Source organism: Rhineura floridana, chromosome 8, assembly GCF_030035675.1.
Source record: "Rhineura floridana isolate rRhiFlo1 chromosome 8, rRhiFlo1.hap2, whole genome shotgun sequence".
NCBI lineage: Eukaryota > Metazoa > Chordata > Lepidosauria > Squamata > Rhineuridae > Rhineura > Rhineura floridana.
This window is the reverse complement of record NC_084487.1, coordinates 9,192,664-9,206,770: the sequence shown is the minus strand read 5'-3', so window position 1 is coordinate 9,206,770 and position 14,107 is coordinate 9,192,664. Positions and strand designations below refer to the sequence as shown.

Genomic DNA, 14,107 nt, shown 5'->3' with positions numbered 1-14,107 from the left:
GTTGTTTTTCACTAGTACTTGAAAGTAGATGAGGGCAACATAACATTCATAAGGAATCCAAAGGTAAGGAAAAGGTTTTCAGAGTCCCAGGGACAGAACTGTCCTTGATATTGTCAGGGAGAGAAGCAGCGTGTTGCAGAGCATCAGACTAGGAGTCTTGAGTCTAAATCCCTGCTCGGTGATGAAGCTCACTAGGTGATCTTGAGCCAGTCTCACACACACTCTGACCGACATCCTGACCAGTATCACAGGACTATTATAACAATAAAAGGGAGATGGCATGTATACTCTCCTTGGAGAAAGGGCAGGATAAAAATGTAATAAATTCATCTTGTAGTGATGGCAACCAATTGCCTCATGTGCTAAATATGCCTCCAGATATATCATGGCTTACTTCTTTTTCTAGGGCTGTTATATACAGGCTAGGTAGGTAGTCATGTAGATCAGAGCTTTACAATGCCATTAAGCTTCTTAGTTCTGGCACCTTAATTCTCCTAAACACGTTGATTTGCACTTAAGTTATGTCATTGTTAATGAAGGTTACTTCTAAGCATGTCACAGCTTTATGGCTGTCTGTTCAGAATTGGGCAGTGTCTGTTTTAATTACAACTGTGAGGTTATCAGTTTGAGAGATTTTGCTGAATAAAAAATGTTGTCTTAAAGTTTGCAGATGGAGTGTACCTGGTGCTTCTGATGGGTCTTCTTGAAGGTTATTTTGTGCCTCTTCACAGCTTTTTCTTGACTCCTGATAGTTTTGAACAAAAGGTAATTCTTTTGTTGGGATTCATGTTTGGATTTAAAGAAGAGCTAATGTTTCCAGTGTATACAGTTTATAAAAGCATAAAGCAGAAGATTAATTGAACATTCATTTTGGAAGTTCTTTCAGTAATTATTAGATGCAGATTTAATACACTTTTAACTTTTTAAATTATTTATACCTATTAATTACTCTCTTTGGACTATAGCCTTAAGTAATGTACTGAGCTTTGCTATGTGCTCTGCACAGAAGCCTAGTCTCAGGAATAAAATGTACACCTTCAACCCTAATCCTGTTCTGCATTGATTGATTTCTGTACATTGATTTTTATGTACTCCCACTACTTTTGCCCTGAATATGGAGAATTCTGTTTCCTCTGAAGCCTTCATGTTATGCATAAAGAGGTTCTGCCAGAGGTGACTTGGAATGTGAAGGAGATACTCAGGAGAAGCACAACCTGGTCCCTATTCCCTTATCCCCATTTAAGAAAATAATGAATGACATCTATCATTTTGCTAGATCCCAGGGTAAAGAGGTGCTGCAAGCGAGAATTCTCACAAGTTGTCTGCAAAATGCAACAATTCTCACATGTGGCCCCCGGCTTTGTACACACATGCATGGGTCCTTGTAGGGGGCAGCACCAGGGCCCCCAATATCACACCTGCACCAGGCCCCATAAAACCTGTGGGTGGCCCTGCAAAGCTGACCATGGGGGGTGTTGTTGTTGAAGGCACTGCTTGCCCAGGGCGCTGTTTATCTAAGACTGGCCTTGCGTAGAGTTATGAATGATAGCTCTGTCTTAATTATATCACCAGGTACTCAATGTATCATTTGCATTTGACCTAATGCAGGATGGAGGGCTGGAAAAGCCAAAACCAAGGCCGGAAGGTATGTTGTTGAATTTTTTGGAGTTTACTTTTACCAAGATAAGTGGTTAAATTCTGTAAGCATAGAGCATAGAGAATACATTCCTGTTCTCATTAGGAGCCACTGTAATGATGAGGATTAAATCCAATTATCCATTACTTGTTATTTCATGTTCCTAGAAACATATAAAATGAAATATTGACCCCTGTGTTTTCAAGAGTAGATATAAATCTTTCTGCTTTTTCTCAGTAGTCAGTGGGCACAGTCCAGTGGAAATTAAGTATTCCTCACATTTGATTTAAAGAAATTGGATTAAGCAATGAGATTTATGACCTGTCTTCTGGATCAAGAGAACTTGATGGGCTCCTACTGGGAGGAAGGGCAGGATATACATCTAATAAATAAATAAATAATAAACTTGATTGCAGGGAGTGGGCTTTGCAGGGTTGGTAAATTTCTACCCATAAGACAGACCTCTCATCCTCACCAAAAACTAACAGGAGATCAGATTATTCCTTCCACTGCTCCACAAGATCCCCTACAACTGCAATGGGACAAAGGTTGTGATTTTCTGCTACCAAAAAAAGTCATTGGCAAAGAGAGCAGTGTGCATGGACAGCCTTTGATTGCTGGCACTCAGTGTTTGAATTCAGCAAAAGGGCTCCTGGCCTAACCAGGAGAATTGGGTGGGTTCACCTCCCATCAGGGGAATTTCCAAGACCCTGTATTACCTGAGGTTAATCGTGTCTGACTGTCCATCTGTCTGTTTGTTTATTAGATTCCTTACCTGCCCTTCACCGTGAGATCCCAGGACAGGTTACAACAATATTATTATGAAAAACCAGAACAATTCCAGTCGAAAACAGAACAGTGTAGATTAAACAAGAGGGTGGGTCCCACAAAACAAAATACATTTAATGTCAAAGGCCAGGCTAAAGAGGTGCGTCTTCAGCATATGGCGGAAGCTATACATTGAAGGTGCTAGACACGCCGCTGTAGGGAGGGAGTTCCACAAATTAGGAGCTGCCACAGAGAACGTCTGCTCCCAGACTGCCATTCTCTCCACACTTCTGAGGTTAGCAGAACAGGGGTGAGGAACCTCAGATCCAGGGGCCAAATGTGCCTCTTCCTTTCTGTCTGGCTCTTGGTACTCTTCCCGTGCCACCCTTCTCACCAGCCCTGCTTCGCAACCTCCTTTAGTGCTTTGGCCTGGCTGAAATGCGTCCTTGAACTCTGATAATGATTCTTGCTTGCCTGGATGAAGGGTAGGGAGAGATGTGTAAGTGTGTGTAGAAAGTAGCCTACGATACAAAGGTAAAATTTACATCAGTTCCTCTGCCCACTTTTGCTTCTGGCACATGGCCTCCAGAAGGTCGCCCAAAAGGTAATGCGGCCCTTAGGGTGAAAAAGTTTCCTCATCCCTGTAGCAGAACTACCAAGAGGGCTTCCAAGAGAGGATCTGTAGGGATGAAGCTGGTCTTTCAGGCATTTGGGACCCAAGTCTAAGAGTGTTTCCCAAAAACATATACCTCAGTCGCTGGATTCTGGAACAAAAGTACCCTGATTAACTCCTAGACTTTGCCCTGTTTCCTTGAATGTATTATAAGGGCTAGAGTGCCATGGATTGAACATGGGGTGCTGCTTCTATCATTTGACCCCAAGAAAAATCCTCGTAATGACATTAGGGCTGAAGGGGATGAGAGGCAAGCCCATTCCCCACACTTCATCCCTGAATCCATTTTGGGGATCCAGCAAAGAGCCTCTGGGGAAGTTCATTACTGTGTCCCTAGAGCAAGAGTAGCCAGTGTGGCACCCTCTAAATATTGTTGGACCACTTCCCATTATCTGTGATCAGGGCCGGCGCCAGCATGACTGAGCCCTTGGGCACCAGCCTGCCCCAGGTGCTCAGCTCTTGCCTGTTCCACCTTCCTCTCTCCTGTCTTTGCTGCTGTGTGCGCAGGGCTACCATCAACAAAGATGGCAATGGAGGCTTCTCTAAGGGGCTGATGCCCCGCCGCCATCTTGGTTGATGGCAGGCATGCGTTGTACGCTACGTGAGCTCACATGCCTGCCATCAACCAAGATGGCGGTAGGGGCATAAGCCCCTTAAAGAAGCCTCCGCCACCATCTTAGTTGATGGCAGCCCTGTGTGCACAGCAGCAAAGACAGGAGAGAGGAAGGTGGAGCGAGTGAACAGGCGGGTGGCCTGGAAGCTCTCTCCCTGTGATCTGTGGCAGAGACACAGAGCACTACCCTCCCACCCTAAAGAGGGGCCCTGGCTGGGGCCCGACCTGGCTGCCCTTTGGTGCCAGCCCTTTTTGTGATTATTGGCCATACTGGCTGAGGGCTGATGGGAACTGGAGTCAAACAACATTGGGAGGGCAGCACACTGGCTACCCCTACCCCAGAGCTTGAGGAAAGTAGCACCAACCCTTCTAGGGTCCCTTTACCCATTGTGTTCCATGGACCCTCTAGGTGAGTGAACATCCAGGTGTGTTTGGTGTTCATTCCAGATTACAATGTTTGCATTGAACACCTGGGGTATTTGGAAAGAGATCTGGGGATAATTTTGAGATCCATAAGACAGACTTGTCAGATGTATCAGGGTGTTCTGGGGCAGGATATCATCAACATGTTTTCCTGCTGCTGAAAGACTTGCATTGGCTGCTGAGCCAACTGGGCCAGGTTCAAGGGGCTGGTTTTGGTGTACAAAGCCCTATGCAGCTTGGGACCAGAAACCTGAAAGATCGTCTTACCCCTTATATGCCCAGTCAATCACTGCACTCTGCAGGTGAGGGCCTCCTGCAGATACCATCTTATCGGGAGGTCTGTTCTGCACAACATAGGAAGTAGACCTGTAGTGTTGTGGCACCTTCCCTTAAATATTAGACAGGCACCATCTCTGGCATCTTTTTGGCACCTACTGAAGACCTTTCTCTTTCAGCGAGCCTTTTAAGTAGATACCTTATCCCGGTGTGTGCCTGTTGGAATTGCTTTTTAAGATGTTTTTAAAAAAATTTTTAAAGATGTTTTGTTTTTAAAATGTTTTAAGAAGTTTAATGTTTTGTCCCCTTTTTTGCCACCCTGGGCTCCTTCTGGGAGGATAAAAATTTAATAACTGTTTATGATGATGATGTATGGTGTAACCAGAATATACACTGTGGCCTTCTACAATTTGCACAAATACTTGGTGGAGGAGGGAGGTTATTGGCACAGATGTCCCCTCCCCTGGTACAGCCGGGGCACTCCATTGCCACCCGGGCACTGCAGGGCCCCAGCTAGTTTAGTCAAGACCGGTACAAGTTAAGCGGCTGGAAGGCACAAAAAAGGGGTGTTCTGGGGGGTGTTGGGGCAGAACTGAGGGGAGGGCCTCTTAAGCTGCATCCTGAGCCAGTTCAGCTCAGTCCTGCAGCCCCTAGTCCCATTAGCCAGTATGCCAGAAATAGGGGTGGCAAAAAGTAACATGACTTTTCTTTCTGCTGAGTTCTGCCAGTGCAGCAAGCATCCTCCCCTCCAGGCAGCTCCCGCACGGTGCAGCCTCTTCCCCCGCTTTTCAATCCGCTGGCTCCCCTTCCGCCAGCCTCCTCCAAGTTGAATTGCTCCCTTAATGAGCCATAATTTGATACCAGGTTGGCGACATTCAGCTTGGTCAGCCACAAGTTGTGCAGGCCTGCTCTAAATGAGTGCATTTGTAGCTAGGTTTAACTGTATTCCTGTACACAACTTGCTTTCCAATGTGGGCCCTTTTATTTGCTCACTGTATGTCATTTAAACCTCATCCTTTCTTCCTTCTCCTTTTTTTCTTTTTCTAGACATTGTAAACTGTGACTTAAAGTCAACCCTGAGGGTGCTGTACAATTTGTTCACCAAATACAGAAACGTAGAATGAAGAAGGCCATTGGGATCCCAACCAAAGAGCCACTCCTTTATTTCCTGTTGTTCTTTTTCTCTTACACTACACTTTCTTCAGCTGAGATGGCATGCTTCTTGAACTATTCTTGCTATGTTTGTTTTGCACAAAATGTTTTAAATTAGGTCTACCTTAAATCAGAAATATAAAGTGAAACTCTGTTGGAGGATACACAGGTTTCTTGTGATGGACTTCTTTGTTGCTGCATTATTCCTTTGTTTTAACTTTCTCTTACTTTTTTGGAGAGAAACAAGAAAGCCACATCCAGGTTAAGAGAGTCAACTGATTTTAGTAGAAATACCAGCCTCTTCCTATGAATTCTGCTGCAGCAATAACCAAGAAGATCACGTATGTAGGTCCTTGCACTGCTGCTGAGAACAAACCATCTTCTTGTGCAGGATTCTCTCTTAGTCAAAGAGCTTGTATAGCTGCTATCTTTGGTTCTTGAGCAGCAGCTGCTTATTATATGTAACTCAGCTATGCCACACAAAGGACATAATCAGCCAAGGAAGAGAATAATGCATTCTTTCAATGTGTTTGGCTCTTCATTGAGATGAGCTGGAATAGCAGCACAATTCTGTATTTCCCCCCCTGCATTAAGGTTAGTGACTCTCCCCTGCCTTACCATCAACAGGGAATCATTTTAGCTATCAAAGTGCTGTTTTTAAGATTTAGGAGCTAAGCTGGTCCATAGAATTACTTAAATTGAAATGCTTCAGTTAATTAAGTAGTCGATTGAGATGCAGGACATTTTCTATGTCTGTGTCTATTAAATATTAATTTCAAAGAATGGATCCATTGTATTCCTAATGAGATGTAAGAGTGCTATTACAAGGATCATGAAGAATATAATAGATATATATACAGAGAAAGAGAGAGAGAGACTGTGGGTGGCAAGATACAAATTGAGCTTAGGTCTTCAAAATTTGACAGAAGAAATTTAATTTAATTACTGCATTTATATCCCACTTTTTCTACAAGGAGCTCAAAGTGGTGTACATGGTTCTCCCTCTCCTAATTTAACCCCCACAACAACCCTGTGAAGTAGGTTAGGCTGAGAGGCAGTGACGGGCCCAAGGTCACCCAGTGTGCTTCATGGCTGAATAGAGATTTGAACCCTGGTCTCCCAGGTCCTAGCCATTATAAGGGGGCAGGTTTGTGTTTTCCTATACATACATTCCTTGTAATTTTTCATTCCTTTCAGTTTTGCAAATCATAAAGTTTTTCTTTAATTGCAGTGTATTTAGAATAACACACATTATATAGTATTTTCTGCAATAGGATACTCTTGAGTAGTTTCAAAGGCAGTGGTACAAAATGTGTATATAATTTCAATATTCAGCTCTTTTATGATGAGGCACTAGTGCTAGAATATAGGTGGGATCAGCCCAGTCGGTACTGAAATGAGCTTTGTTTACTTAATTGAAATGAAACAAAAACAAATTGGTACAAGTAAGGCACAGAAGGTAAGGTTTAGAGACAGAAGCAAAGATATATATTGTTCAAAGAAAAATATATTTTTGTGTCCCTTGGTTTCTGGAGATCTAAAATTAAAGAGAAATGTTGAACTGTTAATGAAAATCAGGCTATATTGCATTATTAATAATGAGCCTACAGTTAGAATTTTAGAATATTTGTATTTTAATAGGATTTGGCAAAGAATATATACTGAAAAACTTATGCTAAGAACCTCAAACTTTTCTATATATACTGTTTGCCAAATCTTGTTAAAATACAAATATTCTAAAATTTTAATTCTAGGCACAGTATCAATAATTTGTGATGCATTTTTCCATGCTTACTTTCTACCGAACTTTTAAGAAGAGCAGCTTGTTATTATTTTTTTAACTATTCTCTACTAAAACTAGTCAAATCTAAATGTACATTAATAGTCTGTACCTATTTTGTACATTGTGATGCTGATTTTTTAAATATTTCTTATGTTTAGTGAGAAGGTAATGTGACTCCTTTAGTTAGTTCACATTTGATTTGTTTTTATAATGCAAGCAAAGGGTTCATATTGCCTAAGAATATGCCTATTACCTTCCTGGTGCTAATATATATTGCCTTTAGATATTCAGAAGCCCAAGGCCAATTTTCATCTTCATCTTCATAAAACTCCCAAAAGATTATTGCACTTGGTTAGTTTTGTATGGTACATATGCTGGTTGAACATTCCCTGCCTTGTGTGATGAGAATTGAGGGGGAGGTATTAATACATCCAGGTAAAATCCTTGTTTGTGATATTTGTATATGTTACATACCATTTCTCATCACATGAGGGTGCATACAAACCATATAGACATTGCACAAAAATTGATATGTCTAAATTATCTGATAGTAGCTTTCAAGGTGACCACATATAGAGAGCTCTTATGCATTGAATAGTTCTGTACAAGAGGGATAACAGATTCAGCTTTCCTCACTTCTGCATAACAAGCTTCGCTACCTGAAGTTCCCTGTTGTATTTCCATACAGGATCTTATTTAGAAGTCTTACTTTTGTGTCTTTTGACATGACTTTATCACGTTCAACAATAACAGCATGACAATTAACCCTCAAAATATATTGACAGATTTATACTAGGCACTGGATCCAGTTAATATTTTGCAAATGCAAGGGATTCTTCCCTTTGTAGCAGGGACTGAGATCAAGCTGAGCTTGCGACTGATTGAAGGGAAGCAGGCAATTTTCATTGATCCCTCCAACAGCCTCTCATGCTACCTTCTACACTGGGGGTCTGGAGAGTTCCCTGTCAGGACCCTTCCTGTCAGGATCCCAGCTCAGGCCACCACCTGCTAGGATCCCGCCTGTGGCTACCGCCTTGTCACAGTCCCACCTCAGGGTTCTGGTTTTTAAATGGTTCTCTTACAGGCTCTAGCAAAGATCTCTCAAGATCCCACTGCTAGACAGCACCACCAGTCACTCCCAGTAATTCAATATTGCCTTGAGACTGTGCCTTAGTCTCTTCCAGGCCTATTGATACTTTGTGTCTGGGTGCACTTGCAGGCCACAACCCCCCTGTATCTTTGTGCCTATAAAGCATACAGTCCTGAGTTGCTTTATACTGTTTCCCCACCTTGGTAAATGCCCTGCCCACCCTTCTGTTCTGTGTAAACCCAGCCAAGGATCAGGTGTTAAGTAAACCAAGAAATATTTATTTATATACACAGGAATAACAAGATTACTTAAAGGTATAGTTTAACGAGTGTATGGCTTCATCAGATGTGTTACTCTTTATGTTACTAGTAGTCAATAACCTGCCTCACTACCAGCCTAATCCAATCCAACCCACAAAACCAACAGCCTCCCTCAGAACTCCCACCAACAAAACCAACCCACTGTCATCTTCTCATTTATACCTTCAGACACTCAAACACTCAGCCAATCATAATACAACATTCCAGCCCATGTACTACTCCCTCTCGCTCAGTCCACTTACCATATACACTCTAATAAACCCGCACTTACCATATTTACAGTCATATATACACAGGGACATCACATTCCCCAACCTTCCGGAGCCTCTTTGCATGGGGTTCCAGAAGGTAGAGTTGGTAAAAATAGCTTCTTCTCCCCTGCCACTCTTCCTCCAACAGGAGCATCCCGTGAACAGCATTCTGCTCACAGGAACTCTGGATCTAACCCACAAGCATTAGATACTCCTCACACTGTTTTACTTGATAACTTTCCCCACTGCAATCCTAAACGCCCCTTTTTCAGGCCTTACACCAGCTTCTGCCGGCTTCTCCTTCACTGGGCTTCCCTGGCAGATCCCTGGCTGAGGTGGCTCACTGAAAGATATGTCTCTAAACAAGTTTTTGGGTTTAGATTCAGGTTCAGTTTGGTTTGTTCCCCCTGAACTGCAGCATGTTTCATCATGCACACAGTTCCAGGCACAATGCCATGTGCTACTGGCTCGTGTAGGGCAATCAAAGTTAAAATCGAGGAAAAGGACTGTTGAAGTCAGTGGCTGCCAAGGAAAACAGAAAATTCCTCATCAAAGTCATTAAATCAGGTTGAGATATCTACCTTATAATGCTGAGCAGAAGCAAAAATTACATCACAGCAAAAATCTCTAGATGACCGTTTTCAAAGAAACACAATACTAACAAGTTTTAGTTTTATAGTTTATAGTTTATTTTATTTATATACCACTTCTTGGCCAAAAGTCCCCCAAAGTGGTGAACAACATATTAAAACAGATTACAAAAAAAAAAAAAAAAAAAAAGTTCTAGCCTTCTGTTACTAATTTTGCTTTGTTGAATTTCCAGATAGGCATTAGTGTTTCCATTGTTACATTATTGTTTCACATAAGTTAGATTTGTGTAAAATAGAAAAAATGGATGATAGCCAACTGCCATACCAGATCCATTGCAATCAATTGATTTTAATGGGTCTACTCTGAGTATGACTTGACTATCACCCAATAGTTTTTTTTAAAATGGAATTCCACAGATGATAATAGGAGGAGTAACTGATGTGTTTAAGTGACATGAAACAAGCATGTCTTGCCATTTTTAGAGGAAGCTTAATAGTTAATTATGCTGGGAAGAAAATACCAAGTTCCATAAACAATTTTTTTGAATAAATGAACAAGGCATTGAGTACTTAAGCAAGGTCACCACCTCTCCTAAATAAAATCTGAATATTTTTGCAAAAAAGTACAGTTGAGGTCAGGTGATAATGGGTGGATGTTACATGTATAACCATTATTTGACTGGAATGCAGATTTCTGTCAAAGACTGAAAAGCATTTGTGGAATGCCAGATTATTTTTTAAAAAAAACATTTCACTATATGCATTCTTTGAAACAGTGGGGATAATAATAATGCATTTATTTGTATATGTATTAATTTTAACCTTAGCACATGTAGGTACTAATGGGAGTTATCTTTACATATTTTTACGAATGTGTTGCAAGCGTTCTTGTAACCATATGTTATTCTGTGATATGAGAAGGTATTGATGATCCAGCTGTGCACACTACACACATGGACCCCAGTTAGAAAAGCAACGGTCACACCAAACGTTGGTGGAGGAAAACTGAATCCAGCCCTCTCGGCCCCCTCTTGAACACAGGTGCCTGTTTTCTAAAATAGTTTTGTGTGGCAGCTGGATCTGTGAAGAAACCACATGTGCAGCACCCATTTACATGTGAGGGTCCTTATCAACTGCCTAGCTGGAGATGGCCCTGAGTTAGAGCAAGAGGACAGACTGGGGATGTATAGCTTTATGCACGTGATAAATTGGTATCTGTGATGCATGGGCCCTTCCCATAACTTTCAGCAGGAGAATTCTGCTTAACCACCCGGGGTTCCATTACCTACTTTTAAAATAGTTTCCACTAATGATAATTTTGCTGATAGCACTTTCTCTCTAGAACAAAGTTAACCTTTCAAGAAGCAAGATTATTATTCCTTGGATGTGTCTTTTGTCCAAGTTCCAAAGTGTTCATTTGAGAATGGAATCGTAAAATATCTTGAGCATAAACAGCAGCTGATTCCATGCTCAAAAATATAGGGGGTTGACACTTGGGATCATGAAGGTAATTGCATTGATTTTATAAAAGAAACTAAATTGTTGAACACGTATATGTTTTGTAGCAAGTATTTGTTTTAACTGAAGAGCAGTTTTTGCAAAATATAGTAACACATATATTATAAACATGGAATGGTTTAATTATTTTTATACCCAAGCACTACTTGTCCTATATAAATGGATCCTATCTTATATTTCTAATTGAGAATTATTACTTATTGAAATAGATTCTACAGATTATATCTAGTATTTAAAAAATGGAAATGGACTGCCTTCAAGTCGATCCCGACTTATGGTGACCCTATGAATAGGGATTTCATGGTAAGCAGTATTCAGAGGGGGTTTCCCATTGCCTCCCTCTGCGGCTAGTCCTTCCCAGCTGGCCAGGGCCTGCTCAGCTTGCCACAGCTGCACAAGCCAGCCCCTTCCTTGTCCGCAACTGCCAGCTGGGGGGCAACTGGGCTCCTTGGGACTATGCAGCTTGCCCACGGCTGCACAGGTGGCAGGGCACGTAACCCCTGAGCCACTCACTGTGGGGTGATCTTTAGCTGGCCCTTGACACCCAGGAGACAAGAGCGGGGATTTGAACTCACAGACTCTGGACTCCCAGCCAGGCTCTCCTCCCCACTGTGCTATACCAGCTGTCAATATATCTAGTATATATTGCATCTGAAATAATGTAGAAAAATATATAAACAGGTTTATTTCTGTAAACATTTTTTAAAAAATATCAAAATAGTTGTAACATAGTTGGGGGAAATTGTGGCATTAGTTATCATAAAGTCCTGATAGACATAAGGTTTGTTCCCTTGGTTATTGTTGACATAAAGAGAGTTTTAGGAGCAGCACAGCCTTATTTTTAATACTAGTGTTAAGAAAGAATTTTACAGATCATGCCAGAAATGTAAAAGCAGCATTGAAATTGCCTCATTCTTCTATTGGACCAGTATGGGAGACTGTCTGCATTCTTAAAAGCACAGGCCCATAGTCTGATGGCCAAGACGAAGAAACCAACGCAAAACTGCTACCCTGGAGTGCTGTAAAAATGCCAAGGGAAGCATCATTTTATGTTTCCAACTCCTCTTCCTTCCCCCTTTAATCTCAATCAACACTCAGCAAACCCCATGTACAATTACCAGTTGGAGTGCAATTGGCTGCCTGTGGACTGACTGAATTGCTTGAGGTGCAGGTTTATGAACCACCACTTCCACATGGGAAGTGGACCCACAGATGCTGCAACCTATATGTCATGAGAGCTTGAAAAAATGGCTGCTGTAATGGCACAGATCACAGTGGTAATATTTGCACACATACTCATGGAGTTGCTAGATCTTACATTCTGTATCTGTGTAATCCCTTCTGGGTCATAACTCTGCTAGTAGTTCACTCACTTCTGCAGGCAATCTTGAGAGCTGGCAAGCGCCTGAATTGGACCACTGTCTCCTCTGTTAATTCTAAGGAGGGACCCTCTTGTCCATTTTTTTTAAATCATCGTGCTGTTCTTTCATGTGGGCTGTTTTTTAGGGGGAGGCCTGCATAGGTGAGCAGTTTGCTGCTAGTATAAAATGTGTTATGGTTTAGTCTTTTTAAAAACAATAATAGACCATCTGAACAGGGAAAGTCTTTGTGAATTCAGTGGTTGATACTAAATCATGTCTGATGTGGTGTTAATTCTGTGGACCAAGCTGTAGCTCGATTTTAAACTTGGTCAGAGGTAAGCCAAGAAAGCTCTTATTCAAAGAAATAATAAGAGTTTTTAACTTCCATGGCTTCTGAGAAAATATCCAGATTTTTGTGACAAGACTTCTGAAGGCTGGAAACTAGCTAGGCTAGGTAGTCGGGAATGAGGCCTTATATGCCTTGACTTTTCTAGCCTTTGTTCTCTTGTGCTTTCTGCCACACTAATCTGCGAATACCCTCCTTGTCTTTGAATGAATGTATATATATATACACATACATACACACACACACACACACACACATATACAGCAGACAAGACTTGTTAATCAATATAGCTGGCATGGATATTAAGATAAGTGGCACTTGATCAGTGTAATTCACCTACTTTTAATATTGACATTTTCCAAATGAATCTTCCTGATCCTTTTCATGAATGTTTTGTTCCAAGCCAACACTAGCACAGCTAACTGAATAGTTTATTTTAAAAGTGATTATTTCAGTAGTCAGAAATCTATATTTCTTTTAATTCACTGTATATTAACTCTCATTTTTTGAAAAAAAATGCTATGGGCTTCGTCTCTGAAAATGTCCCCTAAATATACACTACAGAATACACCACCAACCCTTTTTTAAAAAAATGGAATTTCCTTAACAGTTAATAGAGGATATGTTGCCAAAATCAGTAAACTCAATTTCTATAATTTTACAAGCAATCTAATGAGAGTGAACATTTGGAGTCAAAGAATTTGAACTTGCATCCCCTCTTGTGCAGTGGGTGGGATATACGCAATGAGCATTAATCCAGTGAACTGAACATGTGTGTATGTGTGTTAATTCAATACACTTATAAAATCAATTGTAAATCAGAAAATGTCAGATTAGAACATTGGCTTGAAATACATACTTGAATCTCATGTTATGTGGGAAGAAATAAGCTATTTTGTTTTCAACTGGTATTGAATATGAAATGAAATGAAATTTTTATTTCAGTCCCAGATCAGCCATGGTATTGAATATGCTGTAAATAATTTTAGGTATTAATAACTTCAGAATGGCAGGTATGCTATCTTCCAAAGAATGCTGATGATCTGTTTAACAATTGATGTGCAGTCGTGGGCATATGAATTTGAATACATTGAACCTGTTACAATCAAAATCAACCTTTTTAATGTGTATTTTGGCTAATGGATTACACCTTCAGTTGCAGACTTAAATTTGTAAAAAATAAATGTTATGTAGGCTGTGAAAAAAGTACATGGCATCTTGTTTTTCTTGTGTGATTGATTTTTCCTTTAGCACTTGGGTCCAAAGAACCACACTAGAGAGCTTTGGATCTTTCTCAAAAAGCTGCC

At 40.9% G+C, this 14,107-nt stretch overlaps 1 protein-coding gene across 1 annotated transcript in view; it reads left to right on the top strand.

The window, feature by feature from the left end:
* The window catches only part of LOC133390145 (alpha-parvin-like), a 56,150-nt gene extending 42,144 nt beyond the window's left edge, over positions 1–14,006 (top strand). Inside the window, exons 11-13 of the mRNA XM_061638113.1 lie at positions 664–765; positions 1,573–1,645; positions 5,437–14,006. Of these exons, the coding sequence (XP_061494097.1) occupies positions 664–765; positions 1,573–1,645; positions 5,437–5,513 (252 nt within the window). The 3' untranslated portion in view covers positions 5,514–14,006. The remainder of the gene's footprint in view (positions 1–663; positions 766–1,572; positions 1,646–5,436) is intronic.
* The last annotated feature ends 101 nt before the right edge of the window (positions 14,007–14,107 follow it).